At 36.5% G+C, this 10,588-nt stretch overlaps 2 protein-coding genes across 2 annotated transcripts; both read right to left on the reverse strand.

Moving 5' to 3' along the window:
* Positions 1-272: 272 nt before the first annotated feature.
* On the reverse strand, positions 273-6,462 carry LOC136408780 (tetratricopeptide repeat protein 21B-like). Its single transcript, XM_066389920.1, has 10 exons — positions 6,331-6,462; positions 5,524-5,755; positions 3,000-5,175; positions 2,160-2,524; positions 1,974-2,104; positions 1,756-1,925; positions 1,596-1,700; positions 1,370-1,544; positions 1,093-1,314; positions 273-1,041 (listed from the first exon to the last, which is right to left on the reverse strand). The coding sequence occupies exons 3-10, from the start codon at positions 5,043-5,045 to the stop codon at positions 386-388; spliced, it is 3,870 nt and encodes a 1,289-aa protein (XP_066246017.1). The 5' UTR covers positions 5,046-5,175; positions 5,524-5,755; positions 6,331-6,462; the 3' UTR covers positions 273-385.
* A 985-nt stretch (positions 6,463-7,447) lies between these two features.
* On the reverse strand, positions 7,448-10,246 carry Dus4 (Dihydrouridine synthase 4). Its single transcript, XM_066390470.1, has one exon. It carries the CDS (start codon positions 9,809-9,811, stop codon positions 8,594-8,596), a length of 1,218 nt encoding a protein of 405 aa, XP_066246567.1. The 5' UTR covers positions 9,812-10,246; the 3' UTR covers positions 7,448-8,593.
* Positions 10,247-10,588: the final 342 nt, after the last annotated feature.

Raw genomic sequence — 10,588 nt, forward strand, 5'->3', positions numbered from 1 at the left:
ATCAAAAAAGCGTCGATTTGTGTGTGAAAGTGACTTTTTATCTCAAAAACTACACGAGATATTACATTTGCATCTTTAATAAAGCTAATGAAGACGATTTAGAGAGTAAAATGTTCGAAGAGAATTAAAACAGGAATTGATTTGATGGGACATCCGCACCAGTTTAAATAAAACAAAAACTCTTTCACTATTATTATATATTTAGCATTGACAACAATCCATTATTTATCATTTTAAAAAAATTAAATATCTCGGAAAATCATACAATTGTAAGTTGAAGTTTCTGCGTCCATGAGCTCTTATTAGATCAACCAATTTCGTACACCTCCACGAAATTTGATGACTTAAAAGCATATTTTAATATGCGCACCTATAAATCAAAGATTCAGATTCTCAAATTGCTAATGCATTTGTCCAAAATTTCCTTCTTCACGTTGTAGAAATCCGGATTGAGTTTCAGCACCTCATTGGCTGTATCTATAGCATCAGGATACTTCTTGCACTTCATCAAGCAAAAAGCTAACTTAAAGCCCACATTGGCATTAGACTTCAACCCCACATTCCAAGCCTGCTGGTAATTGACCGCAGCCTCCCTGAAGCGATGCTCTTTTTCCCCAATATACCCTAAATACTCATAAGCCTTAATGCAGGCTTTATTATGCTGCACCACTTTTGCAATAAGCTCATTCGCAGACTCAAGTTTATTGGACTGCAAATATTGATCCGCTAAAAGTAACCAACACCTCTCTAGGTATTGGGCATCTTCGAAGTTCCAAGAATTCCTCACTACTCGTTTTAGCTGGTTCTTGGCTCTTTGTTGCTGCTTGCTGAGGGTGTAGGCAGTGGCCATTCCTAGAACCGCGCCCAAGTTATCTTTAGTTGAGTTTAATGAGGCAATTGCTACGAAATCTTCCAAGGCTTGGTCGATATTGGGTTTTTCTTTGGTGGCTAAAAGGCGGAAATTGGTGAGAAGCCTGCATTTGAGGAGGTCTTCGCCGTTGGTTTCAAGGCGTTGCTTCAGTTCTTTGATTAATCGTTCAGCTAGGGAAAAAAAAAGTTTCCACTGGAAGTGTATACGAAGTATGTTTTTACCCGTTTTCAAAGCTAGAACCCTCGAATCTCGATATTCAATATCATCACTACCCATTAACTGCTCAGCCAACATTTCCCCGTCTGGATTCAGGCAAATTTCAATCATATTACACAGGGATTTCACCCCGTAATCTGGATCTTGGCGCACTTGGTTAAAATTCTTCAATGCTGCATTTAAATTGCCAGAATGCCATTGATAGTAAGCTTTGCAGTAAAGAAATCCTATAAATTTAATATAAAAAAACTAGAAAATTAAACGGAACAAGAAAATCTTTACCAGGCTCTTTTAAAGGGTTTGTGCAGGCTTCTTCAGCGTTAATAATAAATTGCTCACATTCCTGGATACTCCCCAAACGCATGGAAACCTCGATTAAACGCACTAAAGCATCCCAATTTGTGGGCTGTTTCGAGACTAGCTGAGTGAAATGAAACAAAGCCATATCGAAATCCACCTAAATAGTTCAAAATATAAATATGGTCTATGAGTTAAACTACCGTTAAACCTTTTGAAAGGCAATATCAGCCATTAGGACTGAAGCACTTTCATTGTTAGGATCAATACGCAATATTGAACTGCAAGTTTGCTGGCATAAATCTAAATTATTCATCTGAAAAAGAAATTAGTTTTAGAGGCACATTAATGAGAGAAAATGATTATTTAACCTGCATATAGAGTTTAGCCAGAGCGACTAAAATTGGGGTATTATTGGGCGAAACTGCGAGGCCCTCTTTGTAATAATTTACAGCTGCCTCTTTCTTTTTAATGGAAATCGCCAGTTCGCCCAATTTAATGGAAATTGTTACCAATTGGTTATCAACATCCTTTAAAGTCCCTAAAATCTTTATTTGATGAAATAATTCAATAAACATTTGCTTTTTACCATTTTGGGAAATGGCAATTCGCTTGTTTGCCCGCACCTGGCAATCCATAGCATCTTTCAAGCTCTTTATCGCCTCATTAATATTGCCAGATTTTTCCTGTATTTGCGCCAAAAGGAAATATAGTTTTGCTCTAAACTCACAAAAGAAACTCACTCATTCAAGCAAACAAAACCTAATTTTAATACCTATAATCAACATCATCCAAATCCGCGCTCTTCTGGGATTCATCTTCAATTTCACTCAACAACAAAATCTCCCCTTTCTCGTACTCTTTGAGGTTCAAGTAAAGCTCAGCTAATTGCAGCTTTAGTTGCGGGTCTTTGGTCTCTTTAATTGCTTTTTTGTAGTATTCAACAGCTCTGTTGAAGTAGTGAGTGTCCACCAGGGCTTTGCCCATTTTGGTGGTCAAATAAAGGTCTGAAGGATTCTCTTTCAGGGCTTTTTCGTAGTTTTCCAGGGCGGAATCGGGTTCTAGGATTTGCATATAGGCATCACCCAATAGGATGTAGGATTCGGAGCAGGGTTTCTCGGTAAGGAAGTCTTGGTATACCTGGGGAAGGTTATTATTAATTTCCTGTTATTTTTTTCTAAATGGAAAACTTGTTTTGGCGACAATATACGTATAGTTGGCAATCTAGGCCTGGCTTGGTACGTCACTGTTTATAGTAATTTTTTGAATATAAATTTGTTGCATTTATCCCAAAGAGCTTGCGAATAATTCATGGATTTGCGAAAATATTCATTTTTGGCAAATTTGTAAGACTTATTCTTGTTCCCACGTCCAAAATTCAATTTTTCCAACTGAGACATCCAGTATTTTATTTCAGGGTCAAATTCTACTGTTCATTGGGAGCATTTTGAGCATAAACTTTTGGTATTTCTCTCAAAAAACTTGTGAATAATTAAAAAATGTGTAAAAATTTGCCTTTTAACTTACTGAACAGCCCAGTTCAGGCGATAATAGAGGATTAAGCAGTTGATCTCACTTAGTCCCGTATTTGCGCTTTTTATTATCAACAACTTACCTGTAAAAACGCATTTTTATCCCTGCGAAACTTCAAATAAACCTCTGCAATCTTCATCCGAGCCTCCCTATAGCAACTCTCATCCTTTCCGATCTTCTCCAGCAATTCTATGGCCCCCTGCACATTTTTTCTGACCAACAAATTTTCAGCGCTCAAGAGCAGAATCCGAGACTCTTCAGGAGTGCCCTGCAAATCCTTGGTTGCCTCCTCAAGGACCTTTAAGGCCTCTTCAGTCTGCCCCACCAAATTCAAACTGTCGATTAATTCTACGTAGATAGAAGCTTTATCTATTAAAGAGACATCCCCCATTAGAGTCAATGCTGTAGTCAATGCTTTAATCGCTCCAGGGTGATTGTTGTAGTGCTTCTCTACCACTGCAGTTATAAAATGATATAGCGGATTTTCTCTGATTTTGAAATTTGAGCTAGTGCAGGCTTCGAGGCTTTGAGAAGCTCGCTCAAAGTGACCATTGTCTATTTGAATTTGCGCCATTAGCAAACTCCTTTCACTGGAATCTATATCGGAGAAATGGGCCATGCTTTCAAGGGTGTTGAGGGCGGAAATGTTATCGCCTTTGAGATGACAGAGCTTCGCTTGAAAGTACAAAGCCCAGAAGCTTGAAGGGCAAGCCTTGGCTACAAGCTTAGATAGCTCCAAAGCAAAATCTATTACCTGCTTGTTTGTAGTGATGTGTTTTAAATACTCTTTAATTATGTCTAAAGTGAAGTCTGGGTCTAAGAGAGACAGATATTTGCCTGAATAATAATGAGACTTCAATAAATGAGTCTTGAGGTCATAAATTAATTTCAAGTGCTTTAAGGCTTCGTTGGACGTTTCTGATGCTTTCGCTCGGAGCAGATGCAAATGCATGGAACTATCGTCAGACTTGAGTTCCATCAAATATTGCACTTGCCGTTGCAATTGGGGGCTGCGCCCGTTCTCCAAATACTCACAAAAAGAAAGACCCAGAAAAGCCCCAAAACAGCCTTCGTCTACTTTAGTAGCGCTTTTAAACAGACGAATTGCATCTTTGATTTTTCCTAAAAGCACTGCTTGATTGCCTAGTTCTACTATCAAATCCGCATTATCTGGATTACTCTGCAAAACACTCTCTAACATGCTAGTGGTCTCTTTAAGGACACTCTCCTGTTTGCTGCATAATCTAGAAAATAACCTGGAAGCCTCCAGTCTGATTTCAGTGTTATTCACTTCAAATTTCTCCAAAAGGTCTGAGAATCTTTTAATGCCCTGACAGGCAACTTCATGATCTTGCTCATAGCACAAATTTACAAGAATCTCATAGTAAATGCAATAAAGAATCTCCCCTTCAGACCTATTAAAACGGCTTAGAGTCTCAGAAATTTGTTCCCAGTCTTGCAGGGCAAAGTGAACTTTAATTTTCTGCAGCAATGGTAAATTAGTGTTAGGGAATTTAATCACTGCTTGATTTGCCGAATTTAGAACTTCCCCCAAATGCAAATCGCACTCAATCAAGCCTAAAATTGCTAATAAATCTTTGGAGTTCAGCCGTAAAGAGTCACTAAATATCAACTTTATACTTGAAGCATTGTTTTTGACAATCTTTAATATTAAAAAAATCCAGCCTTTCAAAGTAATGAAATCTGACTCTCCACTCATAGATACAGCCTTTTCAGCATAATCCAAGGCTTTTTCCACTTTATTCAAAGTCATAAGGACAAATGCCGAGTTAAAGAAATCACGAGCCTCAGCGTTTTTCCTGTATTCTTTCATCTGCATATCCAACTTTACATAAATCTCTCTACCGGCCACCCCAAGAAACTTATGGCCGTACATTAGGGCTATAGTAGCAGACAATTTTACTTCATTTTCCTGACTAATCGCCTCCAAATCATGGACTCCCTCTTCAAGCCTGCTAGTCAAAATCAAAGCTAAAGAGTGGTACAATTTAAATTCAAGATTTGTGGGGAATTTGCCTACAGCTTCTTTGCAAGAATTTAGCATTAGATTGTAATATTTGTGATAAAAATGGTAGAAGATTTTTGAGAAATAATCACTGGGTTCCATGTTCTTCAACTTGGAAGTCTTCGATTACTCGGCCTCGGTATTTTGGGGTGTTTTTGAAGTAAAAGTGTTGCAGAAACTCACAGCTCAGTTTGAGGCGGGCGTTTTTCTCTAGAAGATGGTCGAATATTCTCTGGAATTACAATAACTAAACCTACTATGGGAAAGCATCTAAGGAAATCAAAGTCGGGTAAATTTGACTGTTGAAATGATACACACATTCCTTTCAGAGATGTGCCCAATTGAATTACATGTTTAAAAGATCTCATCTGTCTAAAAGAAATTTGTAACTATAATACAGAGATTTTAATGTCAACTAAAGATGTGACTGATTTTCCTATTCCTATGCCTAGATCCAACTTTTTTGAGAAAGATTGGTATTGTTACACAATCAGTCCAAGCCATTTCACATAAGGCAAATTAATGGTCTGATTACTACCATTACTATTGTTACTATTATTATTATTGTTATTTAATGTACCTCAGCAAAGATATGCCCTAATCCCTGTCCTTGAAGTTGTTCAGGTATAAGAGTGTGTACTAAATCATATGTGTTACTGTCAATTTTAACAAAGGAAACTGTGGCGGCAGTGCTGCTGTCCAGCTCAATGGTTAGCTCATTGGTGCCCTCTACAACGGGTTTACTCTTCAGATTATACCGTATGTTGTTCATAAAGCCTCGAAAAACCCGCATCACTACTACTGTGTTTGTGCTGAAATATAAAGCCTCAATTTCAAACAAGACAAGGTGCTTGGAAAGACATGCAACTAAGCTTAGGCCATTGTGAAAAGGGTTTTCAAAATAGTCCACATACTACAGTACTTCATAAATTAAAAGGGGCTACAAAAAAAAACTAGTTTTTATTCCATCTAAAATTTTTACAGTTTCCAATGACATTTTGGATACCCTGAAACGAAGGAAATATAATATTGGGGTAAAATGTACCATTCACAACACAAGGCAAAATAAAAAGCAAAAAATTAACATTAAAAATGAATATGAAGAAAGCTTTTAGCACAATTACAAGGTCCAATGTTTAAGAACTACGAAACACAATAATTTGAAATCTTAAATGGAAAAATATACTACTTTAAAAGAATTAATAGAATATACACATCCTTGATGATATAAACAGATGTTTATACAAGGGGTAGGTGCTCTTGAAGGCTATTTTTGAATAGGTTTCAATTGCACTGACTTCAGGGTAAGAAGATTTGTGATTATGAGAATTTTTAAATTTGTCGCAAGTGTTAGCCCATGTAAAGAGAAAACAGAGTAAATTCTTACCTTATTCCTTTAACATAAAGTCTTCAAATGAATTATTTACCCTAATTAATTGCATGATTTATCACGAAAGTCAATCTATAAACAAGTTTAACATTGATTAAAATTTCGAGGTTAAGTTTGTATTAGGATATCGACACCATGAGATGCTTACAAATTTATTGACATTGTTGCCATTGTTTTATGCGCGCAGTTCTAAAATTTACTTCTGGACAGTTGATTTTTATCGAAGGAGCTGCGCACTAACACCACGCGGTTAGATTCAAAAATTCAAAAAATATTTATTTGTTTTGTATCTCAACGCCGTCAAAATGTTCCTCTTCCGATTCCTGCTATTTTTGGTAAGTATTCTAAGCTTTTAATGAGTATTTTAACCACAATTAGTCATTAGTTAATGGCCACATTAAGGAGAACGCTTACAGGATAAAAATTCGATATTTACCGCTCGAAATTGATGGCGGCATCTAAGAAATAAATAGCAAGCCACTGGAGACGCCATACTTTTACGCCATTTGCTTTAGAGTTAAGCGAAATTGCGGCATTTTTCTAGTAGGTTTTACAGTGCATTGACGTTAGTTCAGGTTACAGATTCGATTCGATTATCTTTTGTGTACGAAAAATCAAGCTATCTGTTGTCTTCAGAATAGCTTTCTGTCTGGATGTGCATATATGGACTTGAAACATCAAAAAGACTATTTTCAATAACAATAATCGTACTTTTTGCTCATGTTTTTGATTCTGTAGCGTATTGACGTTTGAAGCCTGTGTAATCACAAAAAACAAGTATGAATACTCTTACAGGTTGACTACAAAATGTAAATAATGTATCACTTGTCCATTTACGTAATCCAGCAATGGAACCAAAGGACCTCATTTCCTGACCTTTATATTTGAAATCAAAAATAAAGTAATGTGAATTTGTACCTGCAAAAGACACGAAAGAAATTCTATTTATGTTGGGTATTTAATGAACAGTAGTGGATTCCAGAGCTTTGAACTTTACAAAGTACCTTTTCCTCTGGTTTCTTTAATTCAAATCTTAGAAGTCATTATCTCCAAAACCATTAGATTTTTGTTATTAGTTTTTACACAATAAGTTTCTCATATTTGATGAATAATTTCTCCAACTTAATGTTACATTAAATCATAGTTTAACGTGGCGAGGTAAAAAAGACTAATAACTATGTAATAAGTAATAAGGGCTGTGGCCTTATAGAAAGGCGGAACTGCTTTGAGTGAAAGGAGACGTTATTGGATGGCGCCACGCCCTTTCAGAATGGAGAGAAGGGAATATAAGATAAGAGTAAGATAGGTTTGTTGTGGAACACCTTTACTTCGTACCTCTAACCTATTGATTATAAGGCAATTTGTTTTTCTACACTAATACCTACATACTATCCTTACAGAATACAATAGGACATATACATTTTTTAAGTAAAAACACTTGGAGATAAAGCCGTAATTATCCCTATATTTTTAAAATTATGGCGAAAGGGCCCTTCTAATAAAATAACATACAGGGTATGTTGTGATGGCATGTTGAACACCGACAACACTAGAAAAAAATACGTTAAAATATGCCATATTCTTTATTTTAACATGACTAATACGACAACAACTAATGAATAAAGTTTAATCAATGATATAAAAAAGTAAAGTCGGACAGTACTAAATCGAAAATACTTAAGAAGTAACAAAACAGAAAACAAGGATCTAGAAAAAGCGGATAGCGAAGATAACATTATTTATTCTTCTTTACAGTTTTATCCCCCCTTTTTAACAAAACAGGCATTAATCCATGACGACGAAATTGGAGAAAGTAACGTCAGAGTGACATCTGAAGTCTTATATATGCGTCAGCGCATAACGTAGCTTTGACGACAAAATGACCTCAGACATCCCAGTCTTCCGTATAAAAAAGGGACCGATTTTTATGGAATACAAGTAATTGTTTGTTGCATCCACTGCGGAATCGTTGCATCATTATGACACTTGGTCTGTACATTCGTTGATTGCACCGGTGCATGCCGCATCTCTTGAGAAAAAAGCGATGTCATTAGTGTACCGACAGATAATGGCTTCCCATTCATTAAAACAATCACTTTGTCAAGAAATAATTACTTGACAACATTAACAACATTCGAGTATTCAAATTACTACCGCGTTTGTGTCATTCTGTGGACTAACGGTATTGTCATGCAGATTTCAAAATTTCATAATAATCCCTTATTCCTCAATTTAAAATCCATACTTATCCCCACTTTAATCAGTCATTTTCAAAAAACATCCCAGACCAATCACAATCACTCTGTTCCTCAACTTCCAAATCAAATTTACCCTTGAAATACTTCCCGTCACTCTCCCAATAGGTCCCATGAACATTCCTTATACCACCCTCCTCTTCTTGAGGTTTCAATTCCTCATACAACTCATTACGACCTTGGAAATCTAGATTAAATGGTATAGACATCTGGAAATAGTCATTAGGAAACTTTCTGGGCTTTAACCCAAAGTTTTGCTCAAGAAATCTCAGCACCAAAGTGAAACTTTTCATATTATTAAACACTCTTCTTTGCTTTTTGGTCAATAGTTTCTCAAGCATGAAAACTAGATGATGATGGAAGCACTGAAAAGTTAGATTACGAGGTCTCTCTAAAATAGTCTCTTGACTATTGTTAGTGTAATCATCAATAGTTAAAGTGCTGTTGTAACAAATGTCTAGCCACTGTTGCACACACTCCAAGGATGTCACTGTAGACCCAGAGAATAATTCAGGATTTGTTAACACTGCATTTGCCACCATTACACCTTTAATGCCAGTTCTTTCTTGCAGTTCTTGACACTCCTTTAAGCTTCCTAAGCCTCCATTTCCAATCACAGGAACTACCACACTGTCACTAATCATCTTCAGTGCATCCTCACTAATGGGCCCTACATTATTCATTGGAGTTCTTGCATGAATTGTCAAGAAACTCACTCCACATTTTTCCAAATTTTGACATAATTCCACTGATTCAGCCACATTAGGCAAAATTCTAGTTTTAATGCTTATGGTAAATGGTTTCGAGATTCTACTTCGGCATTCTCTAACAAGCTCAAAAATTTTCTGGGGAGTATTCAACATCTCACAGCCCAGACACAGTTCTTTGGCCCATCGCTGAGGACAACCACAATTCAAATCTACCCCATCACAATAAGGTGCCACAAGGTAGCTGGCCCCCACAAAGTCATGCACTGTATTTGCAGCAAATTGAGTTATAACGGGGGTATCTAAAATGTTTGTGGTGAACTCATTGAGACGAGCCTTGGGGCTCTTGCAAAAGGAATCAGCAAGTATCATTGGTGTGAAGGTGAGGTCACAGCCATAGTTTTTGACCAGGTTTCGGAACTGCAGTTTGCTGTAGCGGACCATGGGGGCACACACTTTTACCAAGTCTCTTTGGTCAAATAGTTCTAGCACATCTGTGTGAAGTTTTACGGACATTTCTGGGGTGCCGGCAATTGGATTAGGTTGCTATTTGGAGAGGCAATGAATAAGATTGTTTAATGTTGTGCATGAATTTAACAATGATTTCACGTAAATATTGAAGGATTCAAATGATCTATTGTCCCAATCCCATACAGGCCAAGCGACCACAAGGAGGAGGGAGTAAAACGCTTATAGGAATGCTTAATCATGTAAATCGCTTTTGATTATTTCCTATCGATTGCGACGTATCTACGTTACCCCGCACGTTTTTTTATTTACGTCTCCTTAACCTCAATTCGCTTTAACGTCATTTTGAATGAAGTATGCGTTTTGAGAAGGCGAATAATTTAAGTAGTTTAAGAAATAAATCAGATTATGGTCTTGCTCCGGGTCCAATTCATTGTGATCCTTCGTGTTTGAATCTGGAAAACAGCAACCAACAATCAACTAGGACTTACAGCCACAGTTGAAGCCGTGAAACCTAAGAGGGAAAACACGCAGGATTTCGTTTCGATTTAATTATCGATTAAAAAGGTTTAAAAAAATAAAAATATTGTGGATGAGGAAGTTAAACTATGTTATAAAATCAATTTGGATTCGTTAGGTACTTACTTTAGTTTTTAGGTATACTTTCCTGTCTTTTCTAATTACATTGAGGTGTTTTTTTGTTTGATTAACAATTTTGACATGAATCAAAATGTTGAATAAAAAAACGTGCAAATGACGTAATCAAAATGGCGACTAAAAAGGTCTACCTAAATGAAAATATAAAATCGCCTATTGTATTTGTCG

The sequence above is a fragment of the Euwallacea similis genome, chromosome 5 (assembly GCF_039881205.1).
Source record: "Euwallacea similis isolate ESF13 chromosome 5, ESF131.1, whole genome shotgun sequence".
NCBI lineage: Eukaryota > Metazoa > Arthropoda > Insecta > Coleoptera > Curculionidae > Euwallacea > Euwallacea similis.

Coding starts and splice junctions, on each gene's coding strand:
- LOC136408780 (XM_066389920.1), bottom strand. CDS start 5,045: ATGGAACCCAGTGATTATTTCTCAAAAATCTTCTACCATTTTTATCAC. Junction 1,701..1,755: donor TGGCTAAACTCTATATGCAG/GTTAAATAATCA, acceptor TTTCTTTTTCAG/ATGAATAATTTAGATTTATG. Junction 1,042..1,092: donor GGTTCTAGCTTTGAAAACGG/GTAAAAACATAC, acceptor TTTTTTCCCTAG/CTGAACGATTAATCAAAGAA.
- Dus4 (XM_066390470.1), bottom strand. CDS start 9,811: ATGTCCGTAAAACTTCACACAGATGTGCTAGAACTATTTGACCAAAGA.